Consider the following 22,166-nt stretch of genomic DNA (forward strand, 5'->3'; position numbering starts at 1 on the left):
CTAACAATTTGGGTAATTTTGTGAAGAGAAGGATTACTCTGACAACAAGCCATTAGGTGTTCCGGTATTATTATAACTCTCACCCTCCGAAAAAGATGAATACTGCGTCTCTTCTAACAGTCTCATCCTATTCCCTTGGTGGCCTTCTCCTCCCAGGAGACACACCTGGCTAATACCACCCCCCGGGTTAGGATCAGGCAGCGGCTGCCTTCCTCTGGCCATCTTAGGCAGAGATTCTATGAGGGAAGACTCTGCAGGATTCATCACACTGCACTGAAAACTCTCTCCGACTGAACATTTGTGGGCGGGCAAATTAGCTATCCCAGTGCAAATCTCACAAGTGCTCCCAGCTATATGGACCGAGTGCCGCTCCAATAATGTAATGGGTCATTATTCCTTCCCACAGGTGAAGTGCACAGTAGTTCGGCATGAAGTATCTGTACTTATGATGTTACTGTCTGGTCTTGTTGATGCGTGATCAGTATTCAAAATGCCACAGCCTGTGAGAAGGGAGGAGCTCGGGGCACAGTATTTCCTCTCCAGGGGCTTTGCCTGCAGCGGTCACAAAGCTTCCACCATGCATGAGCAATGCTGGGGTCATTAGTGTAATCAAGCCAGACATTTCTGGTGTTGTTGGCAGACTTGGAGGTGTTTGGAGTTCTTCTTGCTGCCTGTGTTCTCCTTCCAATTGCCATTGCAAACGCTGCTGTAATGCATCCTTGAATGCTGTGAGAAACCTGAAGGTGTCTCCCGGTCTAAACCTCGACGATCTGTCATCCAGGTGGACAGGACATAGCCATCAATATTGTATCCAGTTCCTGGGGGTGGACCAGTCAGGGCGGAACAGCTGGATGGGGGGGGGAGGGGGGGTTGTTCTCAGGAGTGAGAGTGGAGACCGACGGATGAGACTCGGTATTCCCCTTCAACAGCTTTTCCCCATCCTATCACCTAGGACATTCCAAATCACTGCCCCCCTCCCTTTACTATCAATAATGCTTTCACACAACACAAAGGAAAAGGGACTACACCAAAGACATGTACCTAACATGTCCCAATACAAGGATCAGGCAAAGTCAGGCAATTGATCAGAATCACACACACCTTATGGCCCTTTCCTTTTCCCACAGGGATAAAAGGTGAATCCAGAGAGCCCAGGACGAGCAAGGCAAGTACAGCAGACAGCATGACGAGACGGCTACCACGCAGCAGTTCAAGAGAAGGAGAAAGGCGGCAGGAATCGAGAGGGAGGCGAAGAGAAAAGCAGCCTTCACCATTTCCTCCCAGGCCCGCTGAACCTTCGTGGAAGAGAGCCTAAGACCGCGAACAATAGGTACCCTGCAGCAGATTTCAACGGGGCAAGCCTATGCCGATAAGCAGGAGCGAAGGGAGCTCCCTCGCCCATTGTACCAGCCTTGACTCCAGAGAAGCCAAAAGCCAAGCGGTTCATCACAGCCAGTGAGTCGAGAGGAGAACCAATAACAACCGGGCTGTGTGGAGTGAGAACCGCAAAGTGGCACGTTTTGCACCAAAACTGATTAACTTTGAATGGACTGAAAAAAAGTGCAAAGGGGAGACCAGCTGCAGAGGGAAATCGCCACCATATGGTTGCTAACTCAAGAGAATCTGGTCGAGCCCCACATGAGAGAAACTACAAACACCAGAAGGCCGTAGGAGGGCCGGCGAAAAAGGTCAAAGTGGTCATGCAGAGGGTCAAGCAAAATCTCCGTAAAATCGAAAGACTTATCTACAAGCACTGTGAAAGAAAGGGAAGTGAATCCCGAAACTGTCGAATTGTGTAAAAAGACAACATTAAAAGTAGGGAAAGGGTCAGCATCCAGAAGAGGGGGACCCAGGGGTGAAATCCATCACCCTCCGTGAACTGTGGATTACAATTGAAAGGGGTCAGAGCCCAGAGAAGAGGGACCAAGGGGCAAATCATTATCACCCTAACAAACTTTCATTTTGGTTAAAGGAACTTTTGTTTTTGTTATTTGAATACATCAGGCAAGAGACTTTCTAAGGTAACAAGACTTGACCATCGACGGTCTGAGAAGGGCTTATAGCATACAAATGCATCAAAAAGGAAATCCATAGATGGAAATGCATCGAATGCAAATCCACTGAAACCGGTCCATTGAATATAGGAATTGACAAGTTTCCATGGATATATACTTTTAAATGTAAAGGATAGCATTTGGATGCATTTATTTTTCACCTTAAAACGTTACATGGAGCTGTCCAGTGCTGAAATCTTCAAATTATTTCGGCATTGGCCAGCTTCATGTAACATTTCATTTTTGTTTTCTTTTTTTTTTGGGGGTGGGGGGGTCCTCCCCTAAATCCCCCTCCAACCCAACTAACCCTAACCCTTGCCCTACCCCTTACCCTAACCCTACCCCTTACCTAATTCTAACCCTTGCCCCACCCCTTACCCTAACCACAATTCTAACCCTTGCCCTTAAAATTAAAAAAATCCATTGAATATCCATCAAATTTTATTCAATGAAAACGCATTTCGATGGACAGTATTTTCAGTGAATAAAATTAGATGGAAATGAATTAGATGAATCTATTTTCGATGGAAAGTCTAGATACCCCTAAGAACTGCCATTGGAACCGTCATCTCTTGCTGAAAAAGTCAGAGACTGTACTGTGTTCCAAGCTCCCATCTTGCCCCGTGGTCGAAACGTGGGGAGGGAAAGTCCAGGCTACCACATCCCGACATATTATTTGAGAACACTTCTTTCTTTTCTTAAAAACTATCCCACACCCACGTTTTGGATTAGTTGTGAGATTTGGCAATAGGTTTCCTAGTATAGGTCCTTGTGTTATTTTGACACAACGCCACTAGGACTGCTTTATTTTCATTTGATGGTCGACGCTTGCTCCCATCTTAGATTTAGGTTTAGATTAGGAGTTTTTCTAACCTGCACACAGCATTCATTGTTCAATAAACACCCTTGAACCGTGATCACTTGTGTCTGTCTTACTTGTTGTTACCCCGAGTTCCTCACAATGCTTTAAAAGTGCTTTCTCCTTTTCATTGTTGTTTCAAACACTCCTTCCCTGACACAGGGTGATGAAAAGCAGCCGCTTCCAACCTTTAAAACGTGGGTCTAAAAATGAAGCCTAGCAGGTACTTCATGTTACATTTAATTCTGACATTCCGTCTATCACCAAGAAACTTACATGCACATCCCTCACCAGCTGTGCTGCCTCCTCATCATCATCATCATCACCTGCCAAGTTACGAGCCTTGGCCATGTAGGAGATGTTCAGTTCAAGCAGATATACCAGAGGGAAAACCTCACTGAGTGATGGTCAGCGAGGGGTAATCTTCTTCGTAGCAAACTGAAATGGTTGCAATAAAGAGCAGACACTGGACAGCAACTGCCCTTACTTGCCGTTAAGAAAACCTCATTTGGGTGACACGGGGGCGCTATCGAGCAGCCTACCAGATGGTCACCTGCACATTCATGAATATGCCCTACTGAACAGCAATATGACTTGCCAATGAGTGACAGCGATTATACAATGGAGCAGTACATGTTTAAATCTGGGGCTCCCCGGACCGGCAGACATCGAAATACATCCGAAGCAACCAAGGGTATGGGCTGTGCACCAACAACCACAAATTAACTGCACCTGGCCATGCAAAGTGGGCTGACTGCTTGCGGTTGATAACATCAGGGGCTCAATCACTGGGTGCACGGCAGGAGCGGTGAAAGGATTTCAATGCTTGGTCGGCTAGACCCAATAGCCGACAGAGATCCATAGTGTGCCAGGTGAAGGAATCTTCTTCATGCGGTGAGCAGCAAAACAGCATAGGGCTGGGGGCCGTTGCGTTAGCTGCAGCCCGGAGTATGGCCATACAGTGGACAGCCTGAGAGTGCCCAGGAAATTGTGGGGAATGATGGATGTTGCCCAGTTGTTTGCACTCCGATACCACGGAGCGGCATTGATCCTGTAGGAGTGAGAGAGGGGCCACCTCAACCAGAGTGAAGCAATGGCTGTGGAGGTCCACAAGTGAGATGCCGGAAGGGGCTTGAGCCCTTTGCACAAGGCACCGATGCCGGGGCTGTGTGATGGCCTAGAGCCACACATTTCACACAGGAGGCACTGCAAGATGGTAAAGTGCAGCAGATTGTTGGCTGGGAGACCCCTGTCTGGACACAACCATGGGTGATTGAAATATAGGACATAAGCTGAGAATGTCTAAAGGAGGAGCAGGGACCAAGCAACAGAGCAGTATGGCGGAATTCACATGCCAGCCCCAGAAGCCCAGATGGGAGGCTGAGGGACTACAAGCAACGACAGATCAAGATGTCCCAAAGCTGCAGCAAATACTTAGCAGCATTCAGGCAGGGTTTACAGCTGTCAGTTTCAAGTTAGATGACATAACCACCAGCTCTGTTCAAGGCCAAAATGGAACAGGAAAGAGCAAGAATTATGGAAACCAAGGTCAGAATCAGTGGGGCGAGGACGACATACAAGAGCTCAAAGTACAGATGGCCAAGACTACTAAGGGATCTCAAAATGGTACTACGCAAATGTGATGACCTTCAGTCCCGTGCACGGCGCAATAATGTTTGCATCATAGGAATCCCCAAGAATATTGGAAAAAGCTATATCGAAGAACTGGCTGAACAACGCCAAATAAGAGATAACCCGGCGTTAGCGGATAACTTTGTAGTGGAATTAGAGCACTGCATGCCTGCTGAGGTCAAGACCCGGGGCTCCGCCTAGACCGTTTATAGCATGACTATTGAATTATAGGAGAGAGAGACAAGATCTTCCGACTGGCCAGGGAGAAGGGCCCACTATAGTTTGAGGTGAGCAAAGTGCAAATCTTTCTCAACTAAACGACAGCAGTTCAGGGGGAGCGGAGATCATCCGCTGAGGTGAAGACGATACGGAGGGAAAGATCTATGCAATATGCTATGTTTTCCGGTGAGGCTGGGCATTCATTTCTTTTTCACAATACCAGAGGAGCTTGGAACTTCATTGAGGCAAACATACCATCCCTTGACAACCACCTGGCATGCCTGTGCGGCAAGGGGGATCGTCAGGAGATGAGGACATTGAGTGAGGAGGCAGACTCTGGCCACAAGGATTGTCCCGAAGTATTAGTTGCAGCAAACTCAAACAGAGTAGAAAATGTGCTGCTAAGTATCACACTGTATTGTTATTGGTTCCTAACTGAGAACTGTTATGGAATGTTGACACCATTGAGATTATAATGATCCTGGAGATGAACGGTTGTCAGAAGTAACACAGCAGAGGTCACTGACACAAGTAGCAGTTGGTTCCCCATGCTAGGATGCTGGGTATTGGTTTTGGGGTATGTTGTATTTTGGGATTACCTCACTCTAATTGGGAGGGTGATGAGAGGGAGAGTAGGGGGGGATTATGTTCTTAAAAATCACGCTTGGCATAAAGTGCATGGTGTATTAAAGGGTTTCAATATTTGGTAAGTAGAGAGGTAGACAGGTCGAGATTACAAAGTGGGCATGACTACACAGAAGATGGCTGACATGACTATTGAATTGGATTATTAGGGAAATGGGGAGTCCAACAAAGTCCTGTAGGGTTATTTCCCAAGCGATTAGACAGATCCCGTTTCTTCAGAATACTCATGCGACAGAACGGATAAATTAGCAGTTTGCTCAAACGTGAGGCAGCAACAGACACTACACTAACTACTCAACTCATGAGGGGTCTTCATCTTAATACACAAGGCAGTGAAATGTATTTATCTCAAACACATAGACCCAGGTGGGAGACACGGACTGGTGCAATGCAAGATACTTAATATTGAACCGCTTTTGGTAAATACATATGGGCCTAATGTGGATGATCCTGAATTCTATGACAAGGTGCAGAACCTGATTGAGACATATCCACTGGCCCCGACAATCTGGGGTGGAGATATGAATACAATACTGTATTTGCAACTAGACGGCATGGGATATGCGCACTGCCCACTATCCAAGGCAGTGGGTGCAATCGTCACTCACATGGATCGATTGGATCCATAGGATGCATGGAGGACATTATATCCACCAGCGTGAGGACATACGTACTATTCTTCAGTCCATGGCAGTGCTTCTAGAACAGACCTGATACTCCTGTCATGCCAATTGGTGAGACGCTTGCGTCATGTTGAAACCCTTCATCGTAACTACTTTAACCACTCGCCCATTAAGTTAGAGATGGCTTGAGGGGATTATGACAGAGGCCGGAACCCATGGAAATTCAAGCCAGCAGCCCTACAGGATATAATGTTTAAGTCTATTATTGGAGAACACATTCAAACCAACTAACAATGATAACGGAGCAACATCGGTGAGGGGTAGCATAGAAGGGCTTTAAGGCCTAAATAAGGGGCATTGCTAGGTGAAGCGACTATGGATCTAGAACGCCATTTGTAAAGACAAAGCGACTATGGATCTAGAAGGCCATTAGTAAAGATATTGGGCAATGTGAGACTGAGCTACGAGCACTCGAAATGTAGTATGCAAAGAATCAGAATCAAACCTTATTAGCAGACATGAAAACACCCCTGGAGAAATTCAGAGTTCATGCAGACAGAGAAATTAAATATTTAATAGGTCATTGGCTGCTAGAAAATATTGAGAGGGTAGGTTTCATGGAAGGGGACTATCACGAATGGAGATGGGTCCCGGAAGTATACCCTTTATACGTGATGTGGAGGAAAAGATGCAGAAATAAATGCAATGTTTCTGACATTTTACAGGGAGTTGTATGGGACACAGGCCACTAAATGTGAGGAGGAAATCGGGGGGAGATCTGATCCTAGAAGGGATATCTATCTATGTATAAACTGTCAAGAGCAGCGAATGAACAGGTCAGCACCCCTCTCACGGAGGGAGAAATCCTTAAAGCCATAGAGGTATCACCAAGAAACAAGGCTCTGGCCCTGATGGGATTACTGCAGGGTTTTACAGTGCAGCCCTAACCTTGTACCTGTTGAAGGCGTGGGAAGAATCCCTGACAGAGATGATGGTGCCTGCTACTTTTCCGGAAGCCACCATGAAGGTGTTCCACAAGCCGGGAAAGCCTGCTGAAAATTGAACACCCCTTCCTCCATAAACTGCACCTCATGTTCTGAAAACATCTTGCCCCCTAACCTTATAATAGATAATTCAGAAGTCTTCACTCCATATCTATGCCGTCTGACAAACTTGTCATTCATGGACCGAAAAGTCCCTGTACAAATAAATTGTCACGGTCACTCCGCTAGTAAAAAAAACAGGTCTGGATCAAAAAGACCCTTCCAATCTTAGACCAATCACAAACTGTAACTTTTTGTTAAAGAAACTCGACAAAATTGCCACACATCAATTACAGGAATATGATGACAAGAACAATCTTCTGCACTCGCAACAGTCAGGGTTCAGAAGCGCACATAGCACTGAATCTGCCCTGTTAGACCTGCAAACTTGAATGCTTAGCATAACGGACAAAGGAAAAGCAGGCTTGCTAATCCTTTTGGACCTCTCGGCAGCTTTCGATTTATTAGATCATCGGAAGCTCCGAGAGGCCCTAGATATGGCAGGAAACTGCTCTGAGGAGGCCATTGACTGGGTTGCATCTTTTCTTGAAGATAGAAACTCTAAAATCACTTGGGGAGGACACTCTACCACATCCAGACCTGTGGATTGTGGCGTTACGCAGGGAGCCAGCTTCTCGCCACTGCTTTTTTTTATCTATATCTCTGCACCCTTCTTTCAGAACTTTCGATCTATTTCACTAATTTTGCAGATGACACACAACTAATATTAGAATTGTGCAGTGACCATATACTCGACAATAATAGACTCTCAGCCATCTACAATACTATTGAAAATTGGATGAAGTCACATTGGATGTGTCTAAATAGCTCCAAGACAGAGCTTATGACATTTGGATCAATCAAAGTCTTAAATAACCTAGACCCAGTTAACCTCTACTTTCTCATAAAGGATTCCACTATCAAAGTGTCAAAAAAAAGTCAAGACACTCCGGATTTACTTACAATCCTCATTAGGAGCCAAGGTTCAAACTTCGTACCTAAAGCAGAACTGTCAATACTATCAAAGGTTTCTATGCCGCATCAGGCCTCTCCAAAACACACAAAATAGTGCCACAATAGCCAGAGCCACTATCCTGTCACGGCTGGACTACGGAAATGCCCTGCTCCTGGTAGCCAGTAGTAACTGCATCAACCAATGTCAAATAATACAAAACAAACGCAGTTCGATCAATCTCAGGCAAGTCCAGACATGAACACATAACAAATGACAGAAAAGACCGCCATTGGTTAGCAATGAAAGAGTGCATCACCTTTAAATCCTTGACACTGGTCCATCGTTGCTTATACGGAGCAGCCCCGGCCTATTTTAAGAAGGAATTCAAGTGGTATGGGCCAAGCCAAAGCCTAAGATCTGAAAAGCAGGGACTGCTTGAGTCAGGCCACTTTAGAATATAAGCTACGGGCCTAGGTAGAGCATTCTCCACCAAAGCCATTTGCTATTGGAACGAGCTACCCCATCATCTTAGACTTGAAAGCAATTTTCAAGAAAACAACTCACGCTTTTAGGTGGCCTCAGAACCATGTCACACTTTTGCATACTTTTAGGCCACTGTAGTCCCTCTTTGTTGTTGCTGTCCTGTGTATCTTCAGTCCATGTGTCTATGTCGTGCCCTGATGCTTGCGAGCTTTCGGTGCTTTATAAATATATAACTGAAATAAAATAATATAGTCCACTATCCATTATAAATGTGGACACAAAAATGTATGCAGACTGCTCCCCCTGATGCCATAGATTGTACACCAGGACCATGCTGGGCTCATTTGAATATTTGCTGAATATTTAATATTATGTCTCAGATCTCCCCGAAAGTGGTAGTCTCCTTAGATGCTGACAAAGCTTTTGACATGATATCATAGCAATTCCTTTTTCCAACGTTGTTGAGAAGCGGATTCAGTCGGTGGGCTTTGTGCAAGTGTTGTATGCGAGCCCCACGGCTAGGGTGCCGATTGCCCTTTATCCCCATTACTGTTTGCCATAGTTCTAGAACCACTGGATGACTTGCTTAGAGCAAGTCACGCAGGATGGGGAATTCACATTGCTGGCTCCCCAGAAATAATGTCTTTGTATGCAGATGGCTTACTTCTCTATACACGAAACACACTAAATAATGTAGATCCTGCTATGGAAGATAAGTCGGAAATGCTCCACCTCCATGGTTCAACACCAGGGGGGCAGGACGGTATAAAATATTTGAGAGTCAAAATTACCAGACAAATTCACATTGCACATGCTCAATTACAGTGTATGCATAGGACAGCTGGAGGCGAAACTGGTTAAGTGGAAACATATACTGCTTTCATTGGCAGGAAGACTTGCAATGGGCAAGATGTTGATCCTGCCCAAATTGTTATATTTGTTTTCAAATATTCCCAGCTGGCAGGTAAGGCTGTTTTTGTTGCACTACATGGGATGTTATCCCAATTTTGGTGGCACTCTGCAGAGGTGCAGAAAAAGTGGGAGGACATATCACAATCGGTTTATAGACATAATTTCGAAATCAAAAATTTCGAAAGTCAAAAAGTCGAAAAAAAAATGTCGAAAAAAATAATGTCGAATTTATTTTTTATGACGTTTTTTTTCGAAATGGGGGGGTTCCCTCCCCCAACCCGTTTTTTCTTTTTTTTTTTGTTTTTACCTATTTTTTATATAAACTAGAGCCCAAAAAAAAATATCGAAAAAAAAAATAATTCGACATTTTTTTTTTTCGACATTTTTGATTCGACTTTTTTGACATTCGAAATTTTGTATTCGATATTATGACTGGACACCATCACAATCATACCATAGAGGGGGATTTATGGGTCCTAACTTTTAACTACACTGGATAGCTGTGCGGGCACAGTTTGCCTCCTACCAGTTTGGGGCGGGCCCAGAACCACCCCATGTAAAGTTAGAGAGGGCTGCAGCAGGCATAACAGAGCTGAAAATGCTGCTCCTGGCAGGGGCTTACACTGATGACAGTCAATTCGGCCTAATGAAATTAACTCTTTGTGTGGCGTAAACTAGAGCTGAAAGCTAGTTGACAACCCTCTACTATATAAACGTGCCATTGAGGAAGGTCCCGGAGATTTGGCCAACCTGGGATACAGATATAATGTTAGACTGGAAATGATTAGGATACAACATGACTGGGGACATGTACAAAAGGGGGCAATTTCTTACAATGCAGACCTCGAGGGGTGAGCCCAAGGAGGCATCAAACTTTGCAATAGTACAGATTAAGGACAGCGTTCTCGAAGAAATTACAGGTTCACCCTTTAGTGACACAGAAGAATGCACGTGCAGCATATTTAGTACATTCATACGAATGCAGTAGTATAATAGCAACCCTATACAAAATGATCATTGAATGAGTACCTGATAAGTTAATTAAAGTAAGGTACAAGGGGGCGACCGACATGAGGATGGAGATAACAGATGACGACTGGCACAAAATGGGTAGCTTTACAAGACAGGTTGCTTGAAAAGTAGTTTCAAACTAGAATACAAGATACTAAACAGGTTGCATTACACTCCAGCAAAGTTTTAAAATATATATCTGCTTCGATTCACATGCTATGCATAGGCCGGCATCTAGTGGTAGTCGCAGAGTATTAGATGATTTGTTTTCTAAACTCAAAAAGGGACCTCGACTGGTAGAGTTAGTAATACAGTCCCTAGTGTGAATTCTATTGTACCCATGGTCCTTCACGCATCAAGGTCCCTCCGATTGATTTGTTTCCGACATGATGTTGCATGTAGTGTAGCACGAGTACAGATGTACTAAAGCAGAACATAGTGGTGGAGCAAGAAACTATGCACCTTCTACTCCAGGGGTGGAGGAAGGGTAGGCACATGTGAATCTAAGCAGATACACGCATCAGAAATACAATTACAGTGAGTAATGTATGCCTTCTGAGGCTTGTGGATCTTCTTAAATCACATGCTATGCATAAATTAGCAATCAGTATCTGGAAAAGGAGGTTGGTTGTGAGAAGGTACAGCGGCAAATAGATGTTTTAGGAATGCTTGTCCCACCTGTGAATCTGCTTTAGAGTGTGCGTCAATGCAGTAATGCTTTGTAAAGGTATGGATGGAACTCAAAGTAGCTGCTTTGCAAATAGCATCTAAGGAGACGTTTACAATAAATGCTAGAGCAGCCGCTAGTGAAAGGTAGGGTCTTTCTGGATAGTGAATAGCACAGTTGTATGCATATAAATATCCATTTGGAGATGGCATTTTTGGATCCCCTCCTCTAGTTGGTGCTATGGAAACCAAGAGCTGGTCTGTTTTCTTTAGAGGCTTTGTTTTGTTTATGTAGTACAAGTCCGCCCTCCTTACATCTAATTTATGGAGACTTCTCAGCTGAGTTATGGATTTTGGAAAAAAATAGGTAGTTCAACGGATTGGTTGACATGGAACTTGGAGATGAATTTAGGTGAAAACCTGGGATGTGTTCTAAGGACCACCTTGTTCTTGTGGAATATAAAAAAAGGGTCTTGTACAGACAATGCCTGTAGCTTACTGACTGGTCTTATCGAGCTGATGGCTACCAGAAAAGCGGTTTTGGATATTAAGTGTTGTAGGCTGGCCTTGTGCATAGGCTCGAAAGGCGGACCCATGAGTTTTGAGAGTACTGCATTAAGGTCTTTAAAGACCGGTAGGGGGTGTCTGTATTTCAGCTCTCTATATGGTAGAGGAGAGGCACAGAGGACCCCAGCCAAGATTCTCTATTATTGGTACGTGGTCGAGCAATCAAGGTCTAGCTTCTCAGGAGGTGATGCGGGCTGGTTCTTAAGTACAGTGTAGTCCCCGAACCCCCCACAAAGGAATGTCCACACACTGTATTACTGAAAACACAGTCTTTATATAATATTCAATGGTATGTACACGATCACAATAACGCACTTTGTACTTGGAAGTCAATACTGATAAATATATACACGTCTAGAGTGGTACCACTAATGTTATCAAATCTCATTAAAGTGCATCAACTGTACGGTTAAAATGTCACACAGATCAATAACGAGTAAACCAGCAATAGAGATAGGAAGGAATGTAAAATGGTTGAAACAATAGGCAGAATGCTGACCCCTACCTCTAGTCACAGTTCTGTGTGGAGATCCCCCCACCTGGGCAACCTGTAAATAAAGATATATAGCACAAGCCCAGTCCATATATTGTCCGATAGTCTTACTTCTTCCTATTAAGGCTTTACCCCCCAATGTACCTGGTGGAGTAGAGTTCTCCGACGATGCACCGACCAATCCTTCTTGAGTGCCTCCCTTTCAGGCGGGAGCCACGGATCGTCGAGAGGTGTCGGGGAACTTGGCGTTTGGTGTCGGGGAATTGACGGCCCTTCTTGAGTGCTTTCCCTTTAAGGCAGGAGTCACGGGTCGTCGAACGTCCAACGGCGAACAGGGTGAACTATGGCAGGGAAGTGGCCGCTTTGTTCCTAGTGGTGCTCATCGACGACAGAGCGTTGGCGTCCTGCAAGGAAGAGGCGTGCGGGGCACCTCGATGACAATAGTTCTGGACCACAGAGAGATGATGAAGAACTGAGGCCCAGTAAGGGCGTCGAGTCGTTGGCGTCTCTGCGGTCTGTAGGTGGCGGGAAACCCACCAGTGGATGCTCCTTGGTGCGTCGGCGGTCGGGCCTTCTCCAGCGGGAGACAAGCGGATGCCGATGCAGACGAGAGCGTCCGATGATCAATGAAAGTTCTTAGGCAAACGGGAGCATGGCGGCTCCGGTCGGCGACGGGGGTCATCTACAGTGGCGGACAGCAGTCGGAGTGCTTCTCCTTGGAGTTCCGCAGCAGTCCCCGTATCGGGTCGGCAGCCTGTCGTAGGTCTGTCTACCAGGGAGCGTTGGCAAAGATCAGCTGTGCACGATGGTCCCTCGTAGCTCGGGAAGAGGGCGCCTTACCAGGTCCTCTCTGGGTCATTCCTTGGAGGCGCAGCAGCTTTCAGATTGTGAAGGAGAGCAACAGCAATTCTTCTCGTCCAGCAGGGCTTCAAGGAGAAGTATCAGTTAATCCAGTTACTCGTCGTAGTGGACTTCAGCTTCTGAACACGATTCCTAGCAGTGAGAGGTCCACAGATATACTGTTGATCTCCCATTCATTCCACTGGGTCACACTCAAGCATCCAATCACGACTACGGGCATTCATGCAGGCAGGCAGCCAATCAGGCACACGAGGTATTCAGGCCATTCACTTCTCTCCAGACACTCACAACAAGTTATGTGTATTGGGACAAGTACCGAGCCATTCAACACTCCAAGCTGCATTCATACCGGTTTCGGGCAGGGTTGTCTCAGTCATTGTATCAGCCACTAGATACTAGACACCCACAACACAGAATGCATATTCGTCGCACACTCTATTCACCCAGGTCCCACCCACAGGAGGTACCCACAACATACATCACCGGGAAGGCTCCAGCTAGTCTGACTGGGCCTTCACAACAACACCATATATGGCAGTTCCATCCAACAGCCAGTCAGGGGGAAGGGACAGAGTCAGGGCTTCCCAGGACTTTGGGAAAACAAGGTAATGGGTAATAGAAAGCAAGAGGCCACCGGGGCCATCTTGTTTTCCATCAGGAATCAACTGATCCCAATGGCAGGGCCGGGGTATCCCAAAATGGAGGATACTCTGCACACCTGTCAAATTCAGCATGGAGCTGCCACCAGCCCATACCCTGCTCTGTGGGCCACCCACAGGTGCCCAAAAACATACACTAGGGGCACAGGGTTGTACCCCCCACCCATGGGTGCCATAAGGGTATCCCACGGGTCCGTTCACCAAACCAAAAGAAAGAGCTGCACCGCCAGGAGTCCCACATGAACTCCTGCGCGGAAAACACGACAGAAGACACGATAAAAAGCAGTAAAGGACAAGGATACGGAGACCCTGTCCCTCCCATGCATTTCCAGCATCACAAGGTCCAAACCTGATGGAAGATTAGAAATAGGAGGGTATAATCTATTTACTCCCTCCATGAAAGCCTTGACAACAGGCACTTTCCACCAAGACACCTTGTTCTGCAAAGTGCCGCATGCAGACAAGGCCGCTAGGTGTACTTTGATGGAGTTAAAAACTAGACCAGAGTCTAGTAGATAAAGCATGTAGTGTAGAATGTTGGATGGTGAACATTCAATTGGATTTAGGGACTGATCTGCACCAGAACATAAACCTTTTCCAATTGTTGAAGTGATGGTGTTGGGTTTTCGTGCCTCCTTTAGAGAATATTGTTGTAATGTGCTGGTGAATGTTGAGTTGGTGGAGTGTTGTCCTTTGAGTGTTTAGATTGTAAGGAGGGGTGGGAGGGAGGATAGAGAAAGAGAAAGAGCGAAAGAGAGAAAGGGAGAAAGAAGGAGAGCTGTGTGGATGGACCATGGTTTCCTCCCTGTGTACTCAGGAACTTACCTGTACATCTGGGCACAATAAACTTACATGTAATTTACCTGGCTCCCGTTTGGTGGAAGGTGGAAGGACCCCACCTTGGTTACTTCACTGGCAACAAGATTTACCAGGACCTGATGCGGGGGAGCAGCGGGCAGACGACACTGCCCCCGAAAAGTTAACCATCCATTTGACCAGTGCAGCCTAGGTAGGGTACCTTGCAGGTCAGGCGGTGCAAGTAGGTGCTTTCAGGTGTCCTGGTCTGATGGCTGGCCTGAACAGACAGTCCCTGTAGTCTGGTGGAACAAGCAGCCTTACTGCTGTGAGTGGGTGTTGTAGAGCCCTTGGAGTTGGCAGCATTTCCCCTGTCAGTATGGAGTGGGGGAATCCTGTGGCCGGGCGGAACAGGAAGAGTGTGTCCCCTGTCTAGAGGATAACTTTGGTGCGCAGAAAAAGTAGCTGCACCGTATGAGTTGGCGGAAAGTAGAGGTGCCCGTATGGATGCAGCAGTTCACCCTGGGAAGAGTGAGGAAGCTTTTGCGGTGGGACGCTATGCGATGTACACAGCTCAAAAGACGCGGTGGCCTACTAGACGATAAGAGGGTTTTTAAAAACCGGAACAGGCACATCCCTCTCAGTACTGTGGATATGACCTACCCCATGCTGGTGAGTGCCCCGCGAAGGCGAGAGTGTGTGGTCGCTGTGGAGTGTCAGTGCCAGTGGTCACATCAGGAGGTCTGGCAAGAGTCAGCAGCGGCAGCCCGAGAAGACTGAAAAGTGTTGCCACCATAGAGCAAACTATGGAAGAACTTGACATTGCGGAAGAGGAGGAAGAGGATGTGTTCTTCATCTCCAACATTGCATCTGGGTCAAAAAAAAGAGATGTCAACCCACATGTGAGGTTCACATTGGGGAAACTCAGACACCTGTCCTCAGACACTGGAGCCTGTGTGTGTCCTGGCTGCAGGACACTATGAAGCATTGTCGGGTCCATCAACACTAGAGGGAACTAAAGCCAAAATGTATACGTTTGGGGGTGACGCATCCTTGCCGTTGAGAGGGGCATTTATAGCACCTGTCACTCATGGACAGCACTCCATAAAAGCAATATTCTTTGTGACAGAGGCACGTCCGCACTCACTGTTGAGCTGTGCGGCGTTGGAGGCCCTCAACATCGTACATTTTGCAATGTCTGTATATTTGCCAGACATACAGAAAGGTATGCAGACGAATTCCAAGGGGGTCGGCAAACTCAAGGGGGACCCAATACGCCTCCATATTGATGAGTCGGTGAGGCCCACAGCATTGAAACATCAGAGGATTCCTTTCCACCCGAGGGCGCAGGTCGAGCAGGAGCTTCAGGCACTGATAGATCTGGACATAATCGGAGGGTCGAGCGTCCCACTCCTTGGGTGTCCCCAATTGTTGTGGCGGGCAAGCCCAAACAACCGGGTGCAGTGAGCATCTGCTTAGACATGAGGCTGCCCAACATGGCAATCCATCGGGAGCGACACCTCATACCGACACTGGACGACATTGTGGGCGAACTCCAAGGTGCTAAAGTTTTTTCTAAACTAGACCTCCGGTCTGGGTACCATCAGCTGGAGCTGCATCTGGAGTCTCGCTACATCATGACATTCACAACGCATGAAGATTTGTACCAATTCAAAAGACTCAGTTTCGACATATCGTCGGCAGCTAAAGTTTTTCAGAATGCAATCCGAGGGGCGTTGGCAGGACTAAAAGGGGTGATAAACCTCAGCGATGACATTTTAGTGTTTGCTTCATCCGAAACGGAACACATGAAGAGACTTGAAAAAACACTGGACAGGATACGGGAGCTGGGCCTCACGCTGCACAAAGGTAAATGTGAGTTTTTCAGGGACAGAATTGAGTTTTTTGGGTTTGTGTTCCACACAGGAGGCATCTCCCCGGACCCCAAAAAGGTATGCGACATCAAGGAAGCAACAACCCCGGAAACTGCTTCAGATGTTAGAAGTTTTCTAGAATGGTGAATTATTGTGGTCGTTTCATACGAGATCTAGCTTTGCTATCAGAGCCTTTAAGGGCTCTCACCAGGAGTGTTGTTGTGTGGGAATGGTCGTCCAGGGAACAAATGGCGTTTGACACTATTAGGGCAGCCTTAACGGGCGACGAGACTAGTAGTGGATACAAGTCCTGTGTGGCTAGGAGCAGTGTTGTTGCAACCTGATGCACAGGGCCAAATGCATCCCATAGCGTATGTGGAAGCGGCCATGCCTATGGCACTGACCATCCCTGAAGTGGCTGACGCATCCCGAGCAGATGAGGTGTTTCTACTGATTATGGGTGCCAAAGACAGTGGAGAATGGAAAAGAATATTGGACAACAACACACAGAGGGGAAAAAGGAGCCCAGCAGGACTTGCAGGCGCTGTGACGAGCCCGACATGAACTGTCGATCTCAGAAGAAGGACTGATGTGGAGGGGGTGCCATATTGTGGTACCACGAGCACTGGTGGGAAAGGTGCTTGAATTGGCGCACACAGGCCACCAAGGCACAGCAAAAACAAAGGCCTGCCTACCAGCCAAGGAGTGGTTCACGGTCATGGACCGCAAGGTTGATGAATATCCATCAATGCATACCGTGCCAAGCAACCAGTCTGGCAGCAAAGGAACCCCCCATAGAATCCATGGCGAGGAGTGAACAAGCATGGTGCACCGTACACGCAGACTTTGGTTCCACTGGGAGGGGCATGTACTTCCTGGCTGTGATTTATCAGTGGTCCCGGTATTCTGAAATACAGCAACCACACGATTCAGGCCCTGGAGTGAATATTTGCCAACTTCATGAAGGAGTGTGGGACAAAGCGTTGCAAGGTAACTCCTCTTTGGCCAAGGGCAAATGGCGAGGCTGAAAGATTCATGCAAACCTTGAACAAGGTTTTCAGGATTTCGATGAATGGTGGGGGAGAACTTTGAAGAAATCTGTTTCAGTTTCTCCGGCAATACCGAGCGACCCCCACATAAGTCCACAGGAGTGACACCGGCGGAAGCACTTTTTCAACGATGCCCCAGAGGCCTCAACCCAGAAATTGAGGGAAGAGAGCCAGGGTATAAAGACAACGAAAGAGTTTGGGAGAAAAGACAACCACGCAATGAGCGGGAAAGTGCACAGAGGCGCCTCCGCCATTCTACTATCTCGGTGGGGGACTCTGTGCTGGTGCGCAATCGGCACGCAGAAGGAAAATTGTCCCTCACATATGAACCAAAACCCATGGCTGTGACCCACCTAAATGGGTCCATGGTGACTGCCGCTGATGAAAGAAGGACTGGAACAAGAAATGGGTCTTCCTTTAAGAAAATTGAGAGCTGTGTGGATGAGGAAGACTCTACGGGCAGTGGGCCGAGGGATGCAGAATCCAGTGCAGCTGCTGGTGACAGTGGTGAGGAACCACCCATCACAGGCGCTTCACGTCCGACCCAGATAGGGAGACGGAAATACCCGAGAAGGGAAGGGCGAAGATGTCCGGCACGATTTCAAGACTTTATCATGGACACAGATCCCTGAGCAGCAGTGGCTGTTATTAATGACTCATGTTGGGTCTATTGTTGTGAGAGTAGGTACCCCCCCACCTTGTCAGCCCCTGTTGGGCCAGTGCATAACATGTTTGGTAATTTCTGTTATTTGAAGAAAAGGAGGAATGTTACGGAGCATACGTTTGGTAATGTGCATGCGTAAGCCTCACTATGGGCCACGCATGCGCAGTAAATAAACGGGACCCTGTGCACGACAGTTGCCGCCGGGACCCTAGACCAGCAAGACGCGTCTGATCCTTTCTGTTCAAGGTGCGTGCTTGAGTGATTGGGGCAGCCTGGGGCTATCAGAAATAACAATGCACTTAAGGTCCTGAGGGTTAGATACCTGAAGCCAAATGCTAACCTTGCACATATTCGTAGTACAACCGAGGGAAATGGATTATTGAAAATCTACTAATGATATTAATGGTGTCTATTTACATAGCAAAATATATTCATTGCGTCGGGATACGTAGAAATAATCTGATGAAAACATTCGGAAGCAGTAACATAGGTTAGTTTGGTAGTACGCGGGTGCTCCAGAGCCCAGGCCCCGCCGGGAAAGCCTATTTTCGTGAAAGTCCCTACTTTTAATGGGATTTTTTTTTTTATGTGCTTCCCATTGGTACTTGGATTGTTTTAGTATTCACCATTGAAGTCTTAAGGGTTTTTAATTGTCTTATTAAGGATGAAATGTAAAATGTATAGTTGTGATGTGTTTCGTATGTTGCCTAAATTACTTATTAAAAATAAATGTGAAACAATAATGAAAGTATATTTCAAAATGAATTACAGCTAAGGAAGTCGTACAGTCATGTATTGTAATGCTATAGTTCTGTCTAATATTCATATGCACCTTAGTTTTAGTGTGCGCATTCATCTTTTGGGTACTACTTCACAATGCATTTCAAGGTTTACAGACTGTTGCAGGATAACGTTAAATTAATGAAACACTGAAACCACGACACATGACTCTGTTACTTCAGGTGAGGAGGGGGCGTTAACAGGTCACACACAAAAACATACTGCACGTGCACAGTCCCGATTTATGCACCAGCTCGTCCTTGTGTTAATCTATTGAATGATGGAATAAGAAATTATTTTTCTTAACTATCACGTATTCATACATTTATTGTTAGAACTCAGAACAACAGTGCCCAATTGTCCAACCCATAAACCTGCAACTGCCTGCGTTGCTGTAGAACGGGGAACACAATTTAGACTGTGAGTGCGCTAAAAAAAAAACATGCAACAGTGCTCGCTGGTCTACCTCTTTTTTCTTCTGCCCGCCCCCACAGTGGCAAAGAAGCAGAACGAGCAGCCAGGTCACAGACAGCAGGTGCTCAAGGGATGTCCTCAGATTCAACGCCATGTTTTTGACAATGCTGTTCTCCTTAGCATCACCTGTGGACCAGTAAGGCGTTCTCTTCTGTGATTGGACGGAGGATCCACCTATCGCACACAGGCAATTGAGAACACAGCATTCCGGGAAATGTGGTCCAAAATGGTGATCCTTGTAGCAATAGTGATAAGAATTGAGCCACGGGGCTTGAGGCTCTGTGACGTCACTGGTCGAACACACTGGGTATGAAAACAAAAGAGAGACTGCCATTACAGAGTTGTTTTCATATGATCGAGCACCCACTTGAAATGGTATGCATTGGTTTTGCCACATACAACATCTTTATGAAACGATCATTCTAATAAGTAGGTTTTGGAATATCAGCTGTTAACAGTGAATTATATTTGAGAGCAGCTGTTTTTTTTAAATAGTCTTGCAAATAGAAAATGTGTGTGTACATGATTGTAATATTGGAGTAAACGGGCTTTGTTTTCCATTAGCTACACACGTTATTATTTTAGTCGGATTTCGCAACCGTTTGCTTGCACGGTTTGTGTTCTTTAGGTCGCCCTTCACTCAAGCCGAACCCATTCCTATGTTCACCGGAGAATGGGCAGCCGTAGAAAGGATTGTCTGTTTATTAGACAAGCGCAATTCAATCGCCGCAACCTTGAGTGTTTACAAGGGATGATGCTGGTTGCTGAGAGATGCAATTTATATCAACGGGAGAGTGCCTCTTCAACCTATGGCTCAGCGGAGTTCTTAAAGCGCGCAGCGTGGCAACCTTTGCATGAAACACCGACCATTAAGCTCCGCCCAATACAAATGGACATGTCCCATCAAAGCAATTTTGTTCATAAATGTTAAATGGTGCTAGTTTTTTCAAATGTTCATTCTATGCCACCCCTTATCACTTCCTAACCCTCGCTCACGTTTCACGCTGACAACCATATCCTAATCTTTTATTTAGACTTTTTGTATCAGGCTATATCCATTCATGTCAATCTGGTGAGTTCATATGGCAGGTGAATTCGGATGTTTTTGTTCCAGGAGGATGAGCGTTCACTAGAGGGTTATGGGGCTTGCCATGAGCGTGTTGTTGTTCCAAGGTGGGTGACACCCCAAGAAGGCTGGCGAGTTGATTTTATATGCATTTCTAGTTTGGGCGTCCCTATAAGCCTAAACTATTGAATTAGAGTACAGATAGGGAGAAATGGCAGCTGCGCTGCCCCCTCACGGGTTGACTGGCGCTGTGTATTATAATGAAAAGCATCCCGCTATTATGCTGGCATGCCCAGCACCAGCAGGAGAGTGGGTTGCAATGTATTACGGTAGGGCGCCTGCCACGCCTTCACCTAACCACGCCAGCTCGTGAGAGCACTTGAAAGACTTCCTCCGAGCTGTCATGGCAGGGGCTCAGTATGCCAACATTCCAAAACAGCTGAGAGGGAGATTTCTACAGCGAAATCGGGAGACAACAATTTCGCCATAGAAATGCATTGGGGAAATAATTATTTTAGGTGGGAGAACGTGAAAAATAGCAGTATTTTTCACTGGAAAATCGTGAGTCTCCCGCCTAAATCGGGAGGGTTGGCATGTATGCATGTGGCACCCTGGGCGATTGCCCTGCCTGCCCGGGGATTAAAGCCAGCCCTGCTGCCTACATTTGCACAAGAGAACCCTGGGGAATGATGTCACCGACACCCCGCCCCTCTTTCAGCAAGACTCTGACCCCCCCCTCCTGCCCACGTTTTCTTACAAAAAAAAACAAATCTGACGGTGAATGACGTCAATATGAGTGGGATTTTCCCTCAATACTTTCCGCCCACACCTCCATGTGTTTCGCCACTCTCCATGTGCCTGTGAGCCCCCCACCTCTTCACAGACACAGTGTTATAGGTTCAGGCTCCCCGGTCGCTCTGCAGTGGCCGACAATGCCCTGTTTATTTATATCACACGCGGCGGAATGAAACGTTAATCTGCTGCGTGCGCGCGCCCTAAAGCGGCAGCGCCACACTCCTCCTTTTTCATAACAACGAAACACATGAAAAGGAAGCACTAACTACCACAAATCACAGCACACTGCAACAATATGTCCCCGGAGACCCTTTTAATGACATCCACCCTGGTTCCCAGGTGAGCGTCGGCATCTGGGGCATAACAACAGTTTATCTAGTCCATTACATAGTCCGTAAGACGGGCAAGTTTCCCTCGCCCTGTCCTCAGGGGGTACCTCCTGCCAGTCTCTCAGGTCGGTGTTCCATCACCATGCCCCTCGCGGGTCGAAGACCCCGGTAGAAGAGGGGGGCCACCACCTTCATCAGGCATCTCCTCCATGTCCATGTCTGCCGTAGTCTCTGCCCTGAACTTGCCCAGTTTTTTGAAGAAGCTAGCATTGCGGGTGACAGAGGCTGTTCCAATCCGACGCCGTGACCATCGACCCCTTTACCGCCACCACATCTAGCGTCACCAGGTCATACGTGAGGGAGAGCTTTCCTTGAGGGTGTCGGTTTCTCACCAATACCCCATCCCCCTGGACAAATATCAGGGGCTTTGGACCCTTTCGGGTGTTCTCCAGATCTGTCCGTACTCTTCTCTCCCCTTCCATCTGCTCATTGTCAATGACCACGGGCTCACACTCCCCCACTTCTGGCAGAACGTCCCTCAGACATCGCTGAAACATGGCCTCCGCAGGCGCCACCCCTGTGGAAGTGTGCGTGGTGGTCCGGTATCCCTGCAGAAATACATACAGCGCCCACTGCAGACATTCGCCCTGGCCCTGAG

The 22,166-nt window shown here is 46.9% G+C and overlaps 1 protein-coding gene across 1 annotated transcript in view; it reads right to left on the bottom strand.

Annotated features, from left to right (window-relative positions):
- The window catches only part of TUSC3 (tumor suppressor candidate 3), a 1,343,405-nt gene extending 1,323,923 nt beyond the window's left edge, over nt 1-19,482 (bottom strand). The window contains exon 1 of the mRNA XM_069631593.1: nt 19,311-19,482. Within this exon, the coding sequence (XP_069487694.1) occupies nt 19,311-19,412 (102 nt within the window). The 5' untranslated portion in view covers nt 19,413-19,482. The remainder of the gene's footprint in view (nt 1-19,310) is intronic.
- Between the last annotated feature and the right edge of the window lie 2,684 nt (nt 19,483-22,166).

Source organism: Ambystoma mexicanum, chromosome 6q (genome assembly GCF_040938575.1).
Source record: "Ambystoma mexicanum isolate Mex_15411 chromosome 6q, UKY_AmexF1_1, whole genome shotgun sequence".
NCBI classification, from domain to species: Eukaryota; Metazoa; Chordata; class Amphibia; order Caudata; family Ambystomatidae; genus Ambystoma; species Ambystoma mexicanum.